The following is a 20,375-nucleotide window of genomic DNA, read 5'->3' on the forward strand; positions in this document are numbered from 1 at the left end:
AAGGGTCGAGGCCCGAAACGTCAGCCTCTCTGCTCCTATGATGCTGCTTGGCCTGCTGTGTTCATCCAGCCCTGCACCTTGTTGTCTCTGCTTCCATAAAGTATGTCTTTTATCAGTCGTGTCAGTAAAAGAAAAATGTCATAAGCCAACAGAAACAGGAGAAAGGAAAGTGTACTTACAGGGGGTCCAGGAGGTCCCACTTTTCCAACAGGTCCTTGTCTACCTCGCCTTCCCTAAACAGGAAGAAATAGCAGCAAAGTCAAATGTCACTGTATTCCAGACTAGCCTCTGTTGTAAATATAAGGCGTTGTAACAAAATATATGGTGAAGGTCATCAACACCTCTAAGTGCAGCAGAAAAGAAGCGATAATTCAGCAAAGTAAAATAATGGTTAGGAAGTACCAAGGAATTTTTCTCCCAAGCTTTTAGTGGACTAGATATTGCAGAGTCCCAGACTAATGTTCTGGGGATATGGGGCACAAATCCCACTATGACAGATAGTGAAATTTGAGTTCCGTAAAGAATCTGGAATATAAAGCTGGTCTGAATCATAGAATCCGTACAGTGTGGAAACAGGCCCTTTGGTCCAACAAGTCCACACCGACCCTCTGAAGAGCACCCCACCCAGATCCATCGCCTCACCTGCTCCCTAAACACACCTAATCTACACACCCCTGAACCCTATGGGCAATTTAGCATGGCCAATCCACCTAACCTGCACATCTTTCGACTGTGGGAGGAAACCTGAGCACCCGGAGGAAACCCACGCAGACACGGGGAGAATGTGTAAACTCCACACAGACAGCCACCCGAGGCTGGAATTGAACATGGGTCCCTGGTGCTGTGAGGTAGCTGTGCTAACCACTGTGCCACCGTGCTGCCCAGCATGTTAAACAACTGGTCTTTAAAAGCTTCCCACACGCCAGACGTAGATTTGCCCTCAAATAACTGCTCCCAATCCACATTCCCCAGTTCTTGTCTAATTTGGATGTAATTGGCCCTTGCCCAATTAAACACCCTGACCTGAGGACCACTCTTGTCCTTGTCCATGACTACTCGGAATCTTATGGAGTTATGGTCACTAAGCCCAAAATGCTCTCCTACTGAAACATCGATCGCCTGTTCTGGCTCATTCCCTAATACCAAATCTAGTATGGCCTCCTCTCTAGTTGGATTGTCAACATACTGTCTCAAAAAGCCCTCCTGGGCACATCTAACAAATTGTTCTCCATCTGAGCCCCTGGCTCAAAGGGAGTCCTAGTCAATAAGAGGAAAGTTGAAGTCACCTACCACAACCACTCTGCTTTTTCCACGCCCTTCTAGTATCCGGGGTGACACAGTGGCTCAATGGTTAGCACAGCTGCCTCACAGCACCAGGGACCCATGTTCAATTCCAGCCTCGGGTGGCTGTCTGTGTGGAGTTTACACATTCTCCCCGTGTCTGCGTGGGTTTCCTCCGGAAGCTCAGGTTTCCTCCCACAGTCGAAAGATGTGCAGGTTAGGTTTATGATGTTATTGCTAAATTGCCCATAGGGTTCAGGGGTGTTTAGGTTAGGTGGATTAGACATGGGAACTTAGGGGAATGGGTCTGGGTGGGATGCTCTTCGGAGGGGCAGTGTGAACTTGCTGGGCTGAATGACGTGTTTCACACTGTAGGGATTCTATGATGATATCCGCTCCTCTGTCTCACATGGGCTGTTGGGACATCTACAGAAAACTCCCAACATTGTGATTTCACCCTTCCTATTCCTGAGCTCTAACCATAATGCCTCACTGCAAGATTCCTCCGATGTATCCTCCCTCAACGCAGCTGTGATGTAAGCCCTAACCAGCAATGCAACTCCCCAACCCTTTTGTTTCCCTTTCCGTCCCAGCTAAAACAGTGATATCCTGGAATGTTAAGCTCAGTTCCTGCCCCTCCTTTAACCATGTCTCCATGAGGGCAATAACATCATAATTCCATCCAGTAATCCGTGCTCTTAGTTCATCTGACATACCTGTTATACTTCTTGCACTGAAGTAAATGCACTCCAGACCTCCAGTTCCTCTGAGTCCCGTGACTTCCCTCTGCCTGCTCTTACTCTGCGCTATGCATATCTCAGTCTCTCCTTTGTCCTGAGTCCCTGCAATTATTGGCCTGTTGTTCCAGTTCCCACTTCCCTGCCACACTTGATTAAACTCTCTTGAAGAGCTCTAGCAAACCTCCCGCCCAGGATATTGGTGCCCCTCCAGTTCAGGTGCAACCTGTCCTTCTGGCACAGGTCCCACGTTCCCCTGAAGGCATCCCAATGATCCATATATCTAAAGCCCTCCCTTCTACACCAGCTCTGTAGCCACATGTTCAACTGTACTCTAGCCTCACCAGCCTGTGACACGGGTAGTAACCCTGAGATTAGTACTCTGGTATTCCGCTTTTTAGGTCCCTACCTAACACCCTGAATTATTCTTGCAGAGGACCTCTTCCCTCTTATATCATTTGTGCCAATGTGAACAATGACCTGTCTGTCTTCCCTCCCTCTTCAGGATGTCCTGTACCCGCTCAGAGACATCCAGGACCCTGGCACCAGAGACAATGCACCACCCTAGAGTCTCGTTCATGGCCACAGAAATGCCTCACTGTGTCCCTGACTACTGGGTCTCCTACTACTATTGCTCATGTGGACTTTGCCCCACCCTGCTGTACAACAGAACCAGCTGCAGTGCCACAGGCCCGGCTGCATCTTGTACCGCCTCCTGAGAGGCTATACCCGCAATGTATCCAAAACGGTATACCTGTTTGAGAGGGGAATATCCACAGGACTCTTGCACTACCTGCCTGCCTCTCCTGGCAGTCACCCATCTATTTATCTGGACCTGAGGTGTAACCAACTCCCTAAAGCCAGTGGCTACCACTCACTTTGCCCCCTGTATGCACCACAGCTGCTTCTCCAATCAAACCATGCGGTCTGCAAGGAGCTGCAGCTGGTCACACTTCCCGCAGACGTTGTTGTCGGGGACACGAGACTGTTCCCTGATTTCCCACATCTGACAGGAGGAGCATACCACTGCCATCTCCACCCGCCTTGTACACTTAAAAAACAGATAAGAGTCTTTCCTTGCCTGTCCTCTTTGCAGTGCTTCATCAAAGTGAAAATCATATCTCCTGCATCCCGTTACATTCTGCTCATGCCCCCACCCACTTCAGCTTCACTAGTTCCACTACTTGCCTCTGAAGCTTCCTTCACTCATATTATCACTGGACCATTCTATGCTCCAATTCCTTCTCTTCCGTCTCACATACACTGCACCTCCTCCCTTCATCACCATTACAGTCTTTATTTTTTCACACGTTACCAGCTATTCAACCATAACAGGCACTTTCTAAAATCAGCTGACCAGGCTGATATTTATATAATCCCTTCTTTCTTGTAGGAAAAGCATGTACACGACTATGGCAGGGAAGGGGCGACCAAAGGAGAATATGAGGAGAGTATGGGGAGACAGCATACCAACTAGTTGGTATGTCCAAGGGGTGAATCCATAGCTGCCAGTCTGCAAGGGCAGAGGGATGGGATGCCACAGCTGTCTGCTTGCATTGGGCATGAGGTTACATGACAACTGTGTCGCAGGTATTTCATATGTTGAGGAGGGACCAGGCTACTGAAGACACCTGCCAATGGGCTTGAGAGTTCACAGGGAAAAGATATCACCAAATTTATTGAGGTAAAAAGACTGGTCTAGCCCTAACTTAGTTCAGGAATGCATCAGCATGGAGACCATTCTGGCAACATGGAATTTGTGGGCTGCCCCAGAAGCAGAACAATAGCAGCCATTAGTGGTCTGAAGCTGGGGTCTTGAAGCTCGGGGTAATTCTATCTAAACATGTTCAGTCTGATGGAAGGTCACAGACCTGAAGGGTTAACTATACAATTCAACAGTGTCCTTTCAGTTCAAAGTGGAGTCTCTGACATCTCACTGTGAAAGAGAGAGTCTGTGAAGGTTGGGCAGCTTTTATTTGTAAATTGCTGTGCTGTCTACCATCAGCAGTCTTTCTTTATTGTACTTCACCTTTTTACAGGATGTGGGCATTTGTCTATCCCTTACTGCCCTTGCAAGTGGCTTGCCAGACCATTTTCAGATGTCAGTTTAGAGTCAACCACATGACTGTGAGTCTAGAGTCACATGGGTAAAGATTGCAGATTTCCCTTCCTAAAGGATGCTAGTGAACTAGATGACAATTGATTATAGATGAGGGATAAGACTAGCTTTCATTGCCAGATTTATTGATTTAACCTAAAATTCCATCAGCTATGCTGGTGGGATTTGAAGACATGTCCCCAGAGCACGCCTAGCCTCTGAGTTCCTGGTGAAATTACGAAGAATCACTGAAGTATTATGGCACAGATGATGACCATTTGGCCCAATGTGTCTCCACCAGCTCTTATCTAGTACCATTACCTAGTGCCAATCTCCTGCTTTTACCCATACTATTGCACACTATTCTTATCAAAATAATCATCCAATGCTCTCCTGAATGTCTCATTTGAACACCCACCATATTTCCTGGCAGTGCATTCCATAGCCTCACTACCTGTTGTGTGAAAAAGGTTTTTTCTCACATTAGCTTTGCTTTTTTTGGCAGATCACTTTGAATCTATACCCTTTTATGAACGGGAACACGCTCTCCCTGTCTACTCTATCTAGCCCACTTATGGTTTTGAAAACCTCTATCAAATCTCCTCTCAGATTTCTTCCCTCCAGGGAGAACAGTCCCAACTTCTTCAATCTATCCTCTTAACTGAAATTCCTCATTCCTGGAACCATTCTTGTTAATTGCTTCTGCACTCTCTCCAATGCATTCTCATCTTTCCCATAACGTGGTACCTACTAAGTGTATGCAATACCTCCAGCTGAAGTATAACAAGTGTCTTTTACAATTATTCGATTACAGATTACCAATATGCCACCATATCTGGCTTCCTTCAACATGAAGATGCCTCTAAAGCACTGTGCAACAATCAGACGCTGGTGAACACTGATCAAATAATATTTCATTCAGTTAATTCATGGGCAGAGAACTACAGACTTATTAAAAGCATTAATTATTTTGCTGAAATTAAATTTGACTCTGCAGTGGTTCACTGACCATTTTATATTTGTGATTATGAGATGAATGTTGCCAGACATTGGAAACAGGATTCCATGCCATATAATTCCAGGTTTGGGTATGACATGCAGTTGAGTGGGACCAGCCAAGGTGTTCTCACACAGATGCCCAGCACTACACAATGGATTGAGTGGTCTCCCTCAGTGTTGTAATATGCTGTGACTTACTGATTTTCTACTTATGTAAACCATGATTGTTAAGTTTTCCAAGGGAGCTATGCAACTTCAAATACATTCCAGTTGGCCATATAGAACCACATAGTAATCAAATCCCAACAATTACAATTTGGTTTTCAGTGTGGTTCATCTGAATTTAATGAATTACAGCCACAAATTACACTCAGCACAAATTGGATAGCCATTGTTTTTGCATTGGTTTAAAATCGGGCAAAGACGGAAGCTTCAAACGCAAATGTGGCTGCAACCCCAGACTGAATTAATAAATTGAATTTATTATCCGGACCATTGGAGCAGAACTAGGCCATTCAGCCTTTCGACTCTGCTCTGTCATTTAATGAAATCATGATTCATCTGATAATCCTCAAGTCCAATTTTCTGCCTTTTTTCCATAAACCTTGATTCTCTTGCTGATTAAAAATCTATCTCAGACTTGAATATACTTAATGACAGAGCCTTGACAGCCCCTGGCAGTCAAGAATTCCACAGATTCACAATCTTCTGAGGGAAGAAATTTCTCCTCCTCTCTCTTTTAAATGGGTGATCCCTTATTCTGAGATTATGTCTTCTGGTCCTAGACTCTCTCACAAGGCAAAACAACCTCTTGGTATCTACCCTATCAAGTCTCCTAAAATTTTATACATTTCAATCAGATTGTCTCTCATTCTCTTATATTCTAAAAAAGTGCAGGCCAAATCTACTCAACCTTTCCTCATGAGAAATTTCATAGACTTCATAGAATCCCTACATAGTGGAAACAAGCCATTCGGCCCAACAAGTCCACACCGACCCTAGGAGCATCCTACCCTGACCCATTCCCCTATAACCCACGTAATCTGCACATCCCTGAACACTACGGGCAATTTAGCATGGCCAATCACCTAACCTGTACATCTTTGGACTGTGGGAGGAAACCGGAGCACCCGGAGGAAACCCACGCAGACACGAGGAGAATGTGCAAACTCCACACATACAGTCGCCCGAGGGTGGGATCGGGTCCCTGGCACTGTGAGGCAGCAGTGCTAATCACTGAGCCACAGTCCTGCCCATAAAGTCCCTCCACCCAGGATCAGCCTAGTAAAACTATCTCTTGACAGCCTCCAAAGCCAGCATTTCTTTCCTTGGTTAAGGAATTATCCACCATATTCCAACTATGGTCTGACAAGTGCCTTGATGGTTTTAGTAAAACCTCCCTAATTTGATACTCAATTCCCTTTGAAATGAATGCCAACATTCCATTTGCATTTCCTACTATCCACAGAACTTGAATGCTAACTTTTTGAGATTCATGGATGAGGACTTCCAAATCCCTTTGTACCATGGCTTTCTGCAGTTTTTCTCCATTTAATTAATACTCAGCTCTTCTAATTTCCCTGCCAGAGTGCATGACCTCACATTTTTCCACATTACATTCCATGTCGGCCTAACATCAGTGGCAGGTCAGTTGTTGGAGGGGATTCTGAGACAGGATCTACATGCATTTGGAAAGATTAGGATTAAATATAGTCAGCATTGTGCATCGGCAATTGTGTCTCACAGGCTTGATTGAGTTTTTTTGAATAGATGACCAAGAAGACAAATGAAAGCAGAGTGGTAGATGTTGTTGAAATAGACTTTAGCAAGGCCTTCGACAAGGCTCCGAATGGTAGTCTGGTTGGTAAAGTTAAATCACATGGGATTCAGGGAGACCTAACCAACTGGGTACAAAATTGGCTTTATGGTACGAGACAGAGCCTGTGACCAGCAGTGTGCCGTAAGGATTGGAGCAGTATCCACTGTTCGTCATCTATATAAACAATTTGGATGAGAACATAGAAGGCAGCGTTAGTAAGTTTGCAGAAGACACCAAATTGGTGATATAGTGGACAGTGAAGAAGGTTATTTAAGGGTACAACAGGATCTTGATCAAATTGGTCAGTGGGGCAAAGAACAGCAGATGAAATTTAATGTAGAAAAATGTGAGATGTTCCATTTTGGTAAGACCACCTTGGACAGGGCTTACACAATTAATGGTAGGGTCCTGGGAGGTGTTGTCGAACTGAGAGACCTAGAGATGCAGGTGCATAGTTCCTTGGAATTGGCATCACAGGTTAGACAGGGTGGTGAAGGTGGCATTTGGCATGCTTGACTTCATTGATCAGAGCACTGAGTACAGGAATTGGAACGTCAAGTTATGGCTATACAAGACATTGGTAAGGTCACATTTGGAGTACTACATACAATTCTGGTCGCCCTGCCATAGGAAGGATGTTATTAAACTGGAAAGTAAAAAAAAAATCACAGGCATGTTAACGAGACTGGAAGGTTTGAGTTATAAGAAGAAGCTAGATAGGTTGGGACATTTTCCCCTGTGGCGTAGGAGGCTGAGGAGTGACCTTATAGAGGTTTAAAAAATCATAGATAAGATGAATAGCCAAGATATTTTCCCCAGGGTAGTGAAGTCTAAAACTAGAGTGCGTAAAGTTAAGATGAGAAAGAAAAGATTTGAAAGGGACCTGAGGGGCAACATTTTCACATAGAGGGTGGTTTATATGTAGAACGGGCTGCCAGAGGAAGTGATAGAGGTGGGTATAATTACAACGTTTAAAAGATATTTAGACAGGAAGATGAATAGGAAAGGTTTACAGGGACATGGCTCAAACATAGGAAATTGGCACTAGTTCAGTTTAGGAAACCTAGTCAGCATGGGTGAGTTGGGCTGAAGGGCCTGTGTCTGTGCTGTATAACTCTATTATCGTCTACACCTGTCCATGTCCCTCTGCAGATTCTTTGTGTCATCCTCACCACTTGCCTCCCCACCTATTTTTGAGTTATCTGCAAAACTGGTTATAGTACTTTCACTTTCCTCAACCAAGTCATTAATAGTTATTGTAATTAATTGTGGCCTCAGCACCGATCCATATGGCACACCAATAATTACATCATGCCATGCTGAAAATTCCATCTTATTCTAACTCCCTGTATTCTATTATGTAGACTTTAATTAATCTGGTGAGAGACAATCCTCTATCTATGCTTATATTATCCCAACACCATGAGCTCTAATCTCATTAAGTAACCAATGCATTTCCATATCAAATGCCTTCTCAAAATTGAAATACGTAACATCAACGGCTTCCCCTTTATTGATTCTCCTTGTATCTCCTCAAAGAATTCTGGTGTGTTTGTCAGGCATAACTTTCCCTTCACAATGCCATGCTGGCTCTGCTTGATCATACAATGTATTTCTAAATGTCCTCCAATTATATCCGCCATAACAGACTTTGACATTTTCCAGTAACAGCTACTGCCTATAGTTACCATGTTTTGGTCACCTTCCTTTTTATTAATAAAAATGTTACATTTGGCAGTTTTCCAATTCTCTGGGACTTATCCAGAATCTAAGGGTTCCTGGAAGATTACTACCATTGTATCTACTATCTTGCAGGCCAATTCCTTGAATATCCTAGGATGCATTCCATCAGATCCAGGGAATTTATCATTCTTTAGCTCAATTAGTTTTGTTAGCAATTTTTCTATAGAGATAGTTATTGCGTTTATTTCCTCTCCTCATTTTGGCCCTTGAATATTTCATAATTATGGAATACAGTTAGTGACTTCTACTGGAAAGACTAATGCAAAGCATGTTTTCAACTCCTCTGCCATTCCCTGGTATCGCACAATGGTATCCTGCCATGTCATGGAACATCATGATAGAGTCTTAGAGTCATACAGTCATACAAATGAACAAATGAAAATGTACAGCACAGGATCAGGCCCTTTGGCCCTCTAAGCCTGTGCCGATCATCATGCCCTAATTAACCTAAAACAAACCTGCTATTTTTCGATCCATATTCCTCTATTCGTTCCCTATTCACGTACCCATGTAGGTGCCTCTTAAATATCTTCAATGTGCCCGCTTCCACCACATCTTCTGCTAGTGCATTCCAGGCTGATACCACTCTTTGCGTGAAAAACTTCCCTCGCACATCTCCCTTAAACTTTCCCCCTCTGAGCTTGAACCTGTGCCCCCTTGTAATTGAAGCTTCAACCTTGGGAAAAGCCTCTGACTATCCACCCTATCTATGCTTCTCATAATGTTGTAGACCTCTATCAGGTCTCCGCTCAGCTGCTGTCTTTCCAGTGAAAACAACCCTAGTCTTTTTACCTTTTCTTCATAGTTAATGCTCTGGAGGCCAGGCAACATCCTGGTGAATCTTCTCTGTGCCCTCTCCAAAGCTTCCACATCCTTCTGGTAGTGTGGTGACCAAAACTGCACACAATACAGTACAGAAACAGACCCTTTGGTTCAACTCATCCATGCCAATCAAGTTTCCATATAGTGGAGACCTCAAATATCCTGGCACAGTGAGGTCAGTTTTCAAAAATACTCAAAACATGAATACTTAAAGGACGTTTGATTCCAGATTCAAAGCTGCTGTGATGACACGCTTCACCTTTCTTGAAGTCTACCATTGTCAGAGGTGCAGCATCGTCAGAGGTACAGCACTATCAGGGGTGCAGCATCGTCAAAGGTAATGTTGTTTCAAAGCTGTGCGCACACGGCTAGTCCAAGGTTCCATGCATGGCGATTGGGGTCAGCATTCTGATCGTGGCATTGACTTCTGATTTCAGGCCTTGGAGGCCCACACAGCCAGTAAAAAAATTAGAGGGAATGTTTGTCAGAGATGCTTTTTTTGACACAGGTGCTATTTTGATAGAAGTGTAACTCTGGGGACTTACAGAACTGGTAGAAGTGCAAGCACTGGCAGAGGTGCAACATTGGAAGAAATGTGACCGCTGGCAGTGATGCAGAACTGGCAGAGGTACTGAACAGCAGAGGTATAGAACTGGCAGAAATGCAAACTCTGGCAGAGGTGCAGCGCTGTCAGAAGTAAGACCATAAGAAATTGGAATAGGAGTCAGCTGTTTGACCCGTCAAGCTTGCTTCACCATTCAACAGGATCACAGCTGATCCGATATTCCTCATGTCCACTTTCCTGCACTTTTCCATAACCCTTGATTCCCTGACTGATCAAAAATTTACCTATCTCAGCCTTAAATATACATAAGGACTCTTCCCCTTTAGCTCTCTGGGGCAAGGAGTTCCAAAGACTCACAACCCTCTGATAGAAGAAATTCCTCCTCATCTCAGGTGCCCCTTTATTCTGAAAGTATACCCTCTGGTCCTAGACTGTCCCATGAGGGGAAATATCCTCTCAGCATTTACTCTGTTAAGTTCCTTAAGAATCCTACATGTTTCAGTGAGACTTTCTCTCATTCTTCTGAATTCTAAAGAGCAGAGTCCCAACCTGCTGGGCCAACATTCCATTAGCCTTCCTGATTACGTGCTACACCTATGTATTAGCTTTCCATGTTTCGTGCACAAGTTCCCCAAGTCCCTTGATGTTACAGCTTTCTTCAGTTCTTTTCCATTTAAATAATATTTTGTTCTTTGTTCTCCCTTCCAAAATGAACAACTATACATTTTCTCACGTTATACTCTATTTGCCAACATTTTGCCCACTTACTTAATCTAACAATATCTCTCTGTAAACTGTTGGTATCCCTCTCACAAGCTGCCTTTCTACCTACTTTTATGTCATCTGCAAATTTGGCTACAGTACATTGACTTCCTTCCTCCAAGTGATTAACATATGTAGTAAGCAGTTGTATGCCTAGTACTGATCCATCTAGTCATGGGTCACCAACCTAAGAAAGAATCTCTTATTCCATTCACTGTTTCCTGCTCATCAGCCAATTCTCTATCCATGTCAATATACTACTTCAAACACCATGGGTTCTTATCTTATGTATTAACCTTTTTGTGAGGTACCTTGTCAAACTCTTCTGGGAATCCAAATTCTGGCTCCTGGAACCATCTACCGGTTCCTCTCTATCCACTCTGATTGAGACTTTCTCGAAAAATTCAAACAAATTTGTCAGACATGATTTTCCTTTTCATGAAACTATGCTGACTCTGCTTAATTAGATAATGATTTTCCACATGGTCTGCTATTACTTCCTTAATAATTGATGCTAATACTTTTCCAATAATAGATGTTAGGGTAATTGGTCTATAGTCATCTGTCTTTTGTCTACGTCCCTTTTTGAATAGGGTGTCACATGAGCAGTTTTTCAATCCTGTGGCACTTTTCCAGAATCCAATGGCTTTTGGAAAATTAGAACCTATATATCCATTATCTTTGTAGGTGGATCTTTTAAGATCCTACGATGTAAGACATCAGGGGGCTTATTTGCCTTACACTCCATTAATTTGTCTAATACCACTTCTCTACTGATGTTGATAGTACTTAATTCCTCTCCCGTAATTTTTAGTATTATGGGATGTTTGAAGTATCTTTCGCCGTAAACACTGATGTAAAAATATCTGTTCAACACCTCTGCCATTTTCTTGTTCCCAAAATTATCTTCCCACATTCATTTTCTAAGGGGTCTAAGTTCACTTTTATTCCTCCCTTCCTTTTTATAGACTTAAAGAAGCTCCTATTGCGAGTTTTTATATTCCTCGCTAATTTGCCCTTTAAGTTTATTTTCTCTGTCTTTATTGCCTTTTTTGTCCTTTTTTGATGGATTTTGAATTTTTCCCAGACTTCAGGACTTTCACTGACTTTTGCCTCCTTATATGCTTTTTCTTTCAACTTAACATTCACCTTAACTTCCTTGGTTAGGAATAGTTGCTTAATGCACTTTTTAGAATCTTTCCTCCTTACTGGGTTATATTTTTGTTGCGAGTTATTAGTTACCTCCTTAAATGTCTACCATTGCTTCCTTACTCCCATTTCTACCAATGAATCCATCCGGTTCATTTCAGCTAACTCAATTCTCATTTCATTGTAATTCCCTTTACTTAAGTCAAACATACATGTTTCTCACCCAAGTTTCTTATTCTCAAACTGAATATTAAATTCATCAAGTTGTGATCACCACTTCTTAGGGGATCTAACTTTTACTTAGAGGTTATTTATTAAACCTGTCTCATTGTCCATTACCTGATTCAAGATAGCCTGCTCCCTGGTTGGCTCTGTGACACATCGCTCAAGGAAACTATCCTTAATGCACTTTTATGAATTTGTGGTCACAAGTTCACATGTTTACCTCTTTAGTCTTGCTGACCCTGATCGAATTAGCTTGTGGCTTAGGTGGTAATCCAGAGAACATTACCTTTTTGTGCTTTTTTAAATTTAGCCCTGAAATGCTCATATTTCCTCAGCAGAACTTTTTTCTCTGTTCTTCCTATATCATTGGGAACTAAATGGTCCACAACAACTGGATCTTTCCCTCCCTCTCCAAGATCCTCTGCAGCCCAGATGAATATCCTGAATGTGGGCACTAGGCAGGCAATACAGCCGTTGGGAGTCTTAATCCTGGCCACAGAGAATGGTGTCTATTCCACTGATTATATTATCCCCAAATACAACTACATTTCTCTTTCTTTTTCCACCTTGAATGGCTCCATCTACCACTGTACCATGGTCAGTTTGCCCATCCTCCCTGCAGGGCCTGCTTTCATCCACATAGGGAGCAAGAATCTGAAACCTGTTAGACAAGCTCAAGGGCAGAGTCTCCTGCAGTACTATCTCCTGTATCCTTCTACTTGCCATGCTTGGTAGTTACACCCTCCTGTCCCTGACCATTTATTGAGTTTGAGGTAGTTAATTTAAGATGCGTGGCTACCTCTTGAAACACAGCATCCAGGTAATTCTCCCCATCCCTGATGTGTCACATTGTTTGAAGCTCAGACTCCAGGTCAACAACTCTAAGGTGGAGTTCCTTAAGTAATCAAAACTTGCTACAGGTATGGTCACCATGAACCACAATGGAGTCCACTAGCTTCCACATCATGTCGGTACAACACATCACTTGGTCTTGCATTTCTATTTTACTTACTTCAGCCTTAACATTTTTTAAAAGTCTTTTAGTTTGTAATCTGTAAATATTTCTCCTATTTACCGTCAATTTGGAAGTAACCAATAATAGATAGTAAATCAGCAGCCATTACCAACCAATTAACTTAGTTCTCCTGTGAAGTCACTCTTTGTTTTGTGCTCGGCCTCTTATCCTGGGCTTCAGTTTATCTCAGCCTGAGTCTCACTCTTTCTAAACCATGAAGCACTGTCAGAGGTACAGCATTTATCACAGGTACAGCATTTATCAGAGGTGCAGGTTTGGCAGAGGTGTGGCCAGGGATTACCATACTATTGAGGGTGCCCCACTGTGAAAGGTGCTGCATTGCCAAGGGTGACATATAGTTCTGGGTACCACACTGTTGGAGTGTCACTCCAGTGCCCTATAGTCGAGGGTATTCCATTGTTGGAGGTGATGCACAAACTGAAATCAGGGGAAAACTCTCTCCAATTGATGGAGTCATACCTGGCACATGGGAAGATGGTTGCAGTTGTTGGAGTTCAGTCATATGAATTCTAGGACATCACTGAAGGATTCCTAATGGTAGTGTCCTAGGTCCAACAATCTTCAGTTGTTTTATTCATGACCTTCCCACTATCATCCAGTCAGAAGTGAGGATGGTTGCTGATGATTGCCAATGTTCAGCACCATTCGTGACTTCTCAGATACTGAAGCAGTCCATGCCCAAACACAGCAAGAATGGGACAATATCCAGGTTTGGACTGACAAGTGGAAAGTAATACATGCACTACACAAGTTTCAGGCAATGACCATTCCCAATAAGTGACAACCTAACTATTGCCCCTTGATATTCAATGGTATCACCTTCACTGAATCCTCCACTATCAACATCCTGGGGTTTACCATTGACTAGAAACTAAACTGAACTGAACTCGCCATATAAAAACTGCAGCCTCAAGAACAGATCAGAGGCTAGGAATTCTGCAGTAAGTAGCTCACCTCCTGACTCCTCAAAGCCTGTCCACCATCTGCAAGGCGAAAGTCAGGAGTGTTGATGAAACACTCCTCATTTGTCTGGATGAGTGTAACTCCAACAACACTCAAGAAGCTTGACACCATCCAGGACAAAGCAATCTGTCTGACTGGCACCACATCCACAAGCATCCACTCCCTCCACCACTGACACTAAGTAGGAGTTTGTACTACCTACAAGATTGACTGGAAAATTCACCAAAGTTCCTTGACAGCTCCTTCCAAACTCTCAACCACTGCCATCTAGAAGGTCAAGGGCAGCAGATACATGGGAACACTACCACCTGCATGTTCCCCTCCAAGCGACTTCACCATCCTCACTTGGAAATGTATCATCATTCTTTCATGGTTGCTTGTCAAAATCCTGGAACTCCCTCCTGAATGGCATCATGGGTCTATCTACGAATGCACTGCAAAGATTCAAGAAGGCTGCTCACCACCAGCTTACCAAGGCTGAGGGGGATGGGAAACAAATGTCACGAGCTACTGCCACCCACCTCTCATGAAAAGAAATAGAAAAAAATTCAGCTCTGCTGACAGCAAATCTAAGCAAACACAACACAGTGGAGGAGTTAAGTGTAGTTAGTGCGTAATCAGAATGGAGGAAGGGGTTCATGTTCTTAATTTTTCAACTTAATGTTGACTCCTGAAGGTTGTATAGTGCCCAATATCCAGGTTTGGGCTGCTGTTTCATTAGTTTGCAATGGGCTTCTCTGCAATACTGCAGCAGGCATGAGACAGAAATGTTAGCATGAGAGCAAATTCTGTTGAAGACCTATATCAGACTCAAAATATTAACTCTGTTTCGCTCTCCAAAGATACTGCCAGACCAGCTGAATTTCTACAGCTCTTTCTGTTTTTATTTCAGATTTCCAACATCCACAGTATTTTGCTTTGGTTATTATGCAATTAGTAGTTGCTGTGACACTCACTGGACCCAGGATATTTTCCAGAGCGAGAGCAGGCTGAGTCCCAGTAGTGAGTCATGGCCAGAGCCTGTAGTGAGAGCAGAGGAAGCGTGGGCTGAGTCCCGGAATTAAGTTGCAGCCAAAGCCCAGAGTGGGAGCAGAGCAAGCCTAGGCCAGCCATGGAGATGAGTCCTGAATGGAGGCCAGCATGTGGAGGCAGCATGGCAATGTGTTCTGAAGCCCAGCGGACACAGACTCAGTGAAAAAGGACTATAACTTGAGCACTTTACAGATACATTTTTATTGTCATTATGGACTTTTTAAACTCTGTATTCCGATGCTAGTCTTTTTTTTAAACTATTTAACTTCTGTAACAACACTTAAAGCATCTGTACCTAGGTACCTTGTACCTAAGATGGCACCAAGAGGCGACATTACAAACTTATCATTGCACTCATTTGAGTGCACTTGACAATAAAGGCTGTTATAATTCTAATTTAACACAGTGTTACATTCGGGGCAGTTGATGATAAAATCCATATCAACTGGTAGTTGGCAGCTATTCATATCTCTGATTTGCAAATGATTAGTCTCTCCATCTGTCCATTTTCTAATTCTTAAATAAAAACTGGAGGAATGCGAAGGAGGTTATTTGTTCAACTCCACCTTACTCTAAACATCAATGTCTTCAGAAGATTAAAAAAAAAGAGACCAAGAGATGCACATACATTGCCATTTGGAATAGTGACACCAATGTACAGGCTACTGTGGGTGAAAGGTCAGAGGGCATGCCACATAGATCATAGATCATAGAATCCCTACAGTGTGGAAACAGGCCCTTTGGCCCAACAAGTCCACATCGACTGTTGGAGCTTCCCACCCAGGCCCATCCCTCTGTAACTCACCTAATCTGAACACTATGGGCAATTTAGCATGGCCAATCCACCTAGCCTGCACATCTTTGGACTGTGGTAGGAAACCGGAGTACCCAGAGGAAACCCATGCAGACACGGGGAGAATATGCAAACTCCACACAGACAGTAGTCCGAGGGTGGAATTGAACCCGGGTCTCTGGCGCTGTGAGGCTGCAGTGCTAACCACTGAGCCACCGTGCCGCCGATGGGGAACAATCATTGATGAGATGGCCCTACAATTTCCCTGGTTTTATACCCAGCAGAATGATTGGGCAACGGCTGTTAGCTAAAGGCATTCGGAATTTCATTTAAGTCAAATTATATATGGTTCTCTGATTAGCCTAGTCATTTGGAAAGAATCTTTGTGTGTGTCTCAGCAAAACATACCATGTTTTGCTGGCAATAAAATAAGATGTCAACAAGAGCAAGTGGCAATCTCCCGCGTCCGGAAGCAGGTTTTTGCAGACCTGGATAGTCAAATGACGGTTATAAATTTGGACTTGGAATACTTAGGCTGTACACTGAAGTAGGAACATCTTCAAAAATAAAATGACAAGGCTCTACAGTAGATAGCCTGGGTGCGTGCTGATTGACTGTTGCCCTGGATCCAGAGCCAGAACTATCTTCCTACATAAGCCATAAGTGCAAGTGAGTTCTGCCATTTCTCAACATCACTCCACCTTTGAAACGAGTTAAAGGCTCAGGAAAATCGTGGGGCCACCTTTGACATTGGGTGTCAAAGGCCTGAAGACTGTGGAGATCTTGTCCAGCTCAGGGAGCGTACATTTTCGGTGCAGGCTGACAACCTAGTGTCGTACTGAGGGATTGGTGGTCAGGTTGTTACAGTTCACTCAGGAAATCTGGGTCTCTGTGACGGTCATGTCTCCAACATTCTTTCCATCAGTTTTATTTCAATTTTTAAAAATTCTTTCATGGGATGTAAGTGTACCTTGCAAGGCCAGCACTTGTTGCTCAAAATCTAATTGTCTGATTGCTACATAAAGTGGCTGAGGCCAAAATATGGAATCTTTCCAAGAAGGAATTGGATATAGTTCTGAGGTAAAATGACCAAAGAGTATGGGGAGAAAGCAGAAACAGGGGACTGAGTTGGATGGTCAGAAATGATCATATTACCTCGTGGAAAAGACTCAAGGAGCCGAATGGCTTACTTCGAAGTAAATGGGCCTATTTTCTAAGTTTTATGCTTCCTTGGCCATTTCAGAGTTAATGCTATTGCTGTGCACCCGGAGTCATGGGCAGATTGCCTTCCCGAAAGGACATTAGTGAACCAGATGGGTTTTTACAACAATCGTTGATAGTTGCCATGTCACTATTATAAAGACTGGCTTCCGGTTCCAGACTTCATTAGCTAATTTTAAATTCCACCAGATACTCTTCAAATTATCATCCAATGCCTTCTTGAATGCTTCAACTGAACCTCCCTCCACCACAGTAACAGATAGTGCATTCCAGACCCAAACCAAACGCTTTTTCTCATCTCTCATTTGCTACATTTGCAAATCACTTTAAATCTATGCCTTCTCATTTTTGATCCTTTTACAAGCAGGAACAGTGTCTCTCTATCTAGATTTCATGATTTGAAAATCTCTATCGAATCTCCTCTCAGCCAACTTCTCTCCATGTCTCAACCTCTCCAATCTATCCTCATCACTGAAGATTTTCATTCTTTGAACATTTTTGTGAATTTCTTCTGCAGTCTTTCTAATACATTCACATTTTTCCTATAATGTGGCACCCACAACTGTACTCCAGCTGAGGTCTAATAAATGACTTGTACAAGTTCAATGCCTTACTCTTGTACTTTATGCCCCTAATGATGAAGTCATGAACTCTGAATGCTTTATTAACTGCTCTCTCCGCCTGTCCTATCTCCTTCAATGATTTCTGCACATCTACACCCAGGTCTCTGCTCTTGCACCAACTTGAGAATTGTACCCGCTATTTTATATTGTCTTTCAATGTTGTTCCTATCAAAATGCATCAGCTCACACTTCCCTGCATTGAACCTCGTCTGTTTCCTATCAGCCCATTCCATCAACTTGTTGATGTCTTTTTGGAGTTCCACAATGTCCTCGTCTAAGGTGACAATCCTTCCATGTTTTGTGTCATTGCAAGCTCTGAAACTGTCTTTTGCACAGTAGAATCCAGATCATTAAATAGATAAGGCAAAGCAAGGGTCCCAATTCCAATGCTCTGAGGAACTTAGAGCAAACCTTCTTCCAGCTCGAAAAATATCCACTGATAATTACCCTCTGTTTCTTATTGCTGAATCGATTTTGTATCCATGTGTCTACTGTCCCTTTTATCCCATGTTAGACAACAACTGTTGCCATGATCTGTTCACCCTGCATAATTTGGGTGTGCATCCCTGCAGGACCATAAGACCATAAGACATAGGAGCAGAAATTAGGCCAGTCGGCCCATCGAGTCTGCTGTGCCATTCAATCATGGCTGGTAAGTTCCTCAACCCCATTCTCCCGCTTTCTCCCCGTAACCCTTGATCCCCGTGATAATCAAAAACCTATCTATCTCAGTCTTAAATACACTCGATGACCTGGCTTCCAGAGCCTTCTGTGGCAGTGAATTCCATAGGTTCACCACTCTCTGGCTGAAGAAGTTTCTCCTTATTCTAAAAGGTCTTCCCTTTACTCTAAGGCTGTGCCCTCGGGTCCTAGTCTCTCCTACCAATGGAAGCATCTTCCCAAAATCCACTCTGTCCAGGCCATTCAGTATTCTCTAAGTTTCAATTAGATCCACCCTCATCCTTCTAAACTCCAGTAAGTATAGTCCCAGGGTCCTCAAACGTTCCTCATATGTTAAGCTTTCCATTCCTGGGACCATGCTCGTAAACCTCCTCTGAACCTGCTCCAAGGCCAGTATATTCTTTCTGAGATCTGGGGCCCAAAACTGCAATCAATATTCCAAATGTGGCCTGACCAGAGCCTTATAAAGCCTCAGTAGTACATCTCTGCTTCTTTATTCAAGTCCTCTCAAAATAAATGCCAACATTGCATTTGCCTTCCTGACTAATGATTCACCCTGCAAGTTTACCTTGAGAGAATTCTGGACTAGAACTCCCAAGTCTCTTTGCACTTCAGACGTCTGAATTTTCTCCCCATTTAGAAAATAGTCCATGCTTTTATTCTTCTTACCAAAGTGCATGACCTCACACTTTCCCACGTTGTACTTCATCTGCCACTTCTGTGCCCACTCTCCTAACCTGTCCAAATCCTTCTGCAGCCTCCCCACCTCCTCAATACTACCTGTCCCTCTACCTGTCTTTGTATCATTTGCAAACTTAGCCAGAATGCCTACAGTTCCTTCATCTAGATCATTAATGTATAAAGTGAAAAGTTGCGGTTCCAACACTGACCCTTGCGGAGCACCACGTGTCAGCGGCTGCCATCCTGAGAAGGACCCTTTTATCCCCACTCTCTGCTTTCTGCCAGACAGCCAATCTTCTATCCATGCTAGCACTTTGCCTCTAATACCTTGGCCCCTTTTCTTACTCAGCAGCCTCCTGTGCGGCACCTTGTCAAAGGCCTTCTTGAAGTCCAGGTAGATAACACCCATTGGCTCTCCTTGGTCTACCCTGCTCATTATTTCCTCAAAGAATTCTAGCAGATTTGTCAAGCATGACCTCCCCTTGATGAAACCATGCTGCCAGTGCCCTACTTTACCATGTACTTCCAAATAGTCAGAAATCTCATCCTTTACAATAGACACCAAAATCTTACCAATGACCGAGGTTAGGCTAATCGGCCTGTAATTTTCCATCTTTTGCCTTACTCCCTTTTTAAAACAGGATGTCACGTTAGTGATTTTCCAGTTCTCTGGGACCCTCCCTGACTCTAGCGATTCCTGAAAGATCACCACTAATGCTTCCACTATCTCTTCAGCTACCTCCTTTAGAACTCTGGGGTGTAGTCCATCTGGTCCAGGTGATTTATCCACCTTCAGGCCAATCAGTTTTACCAGCACCTTTTCCTTGGTGATGGCCACCATACTCAGCTCTGCCCCGACTCTCTTGAATTTTTGGGAAATTACTCTTGTCTTCCACCGTGAAAACTGACACGAAGCAATTATTCAGTTCATCAGCCATTTCCTCGTTCCCCACTACAATCTATCCACCGTCATTTTCCAATGGTCCAATGTCCACTTATGCCTCTTTTTTGCCCTTTATGTATCTAAAGAAACGCTTACAGTCTTCATTTATATTACTGGCTAGCTTACCCTCATATTTAATCTTCTCCCTCCCTATTCCTTTTTTTGTTGCCCTCTTTGGTCTTTGTAAGCTTCCCAGTCCTCT

The 20,375-nt window shown here is 43.3% G+C and overlaps 1 protein-coding gene across 1 annotated transcript in view; it reads right to left on the reverse strand.

The window, feature by feature from the left end:
• Nucleotides 1-20,375, reverse strand: part of LOC109936192 (collagen alpha-1(XIX) chain-like) — a 334,226-nt gene that overhangs the window by 127,426 nt on the left and 186,425 nt on the right. Inside the window, exon 16 of the mRNA XM_048597074.1 lies at nucleotides 180-233. Within this exon, the coding sequence (XP_048453031.1) occupies nucleotides 180-233 (54 nt within the window). The remainder of the gene's footprint in view (nucleotides 1-179; nucleotides 234-20,375) is intronic.

This window comes from Rhincodon typus, chromosome 5 (assembly GCF_021869965.1).
Source record: "Rhincodon typus isolate 14 chromosome 5, sRhiTyp1.1, whole genome shotgun sequence".
NCBI lineage: Eukaryota > Metazoa > Chordata > Chondrichthyes > Orectolobiformes > Rhincodontidae > Rhincodon > Rhincodon typus.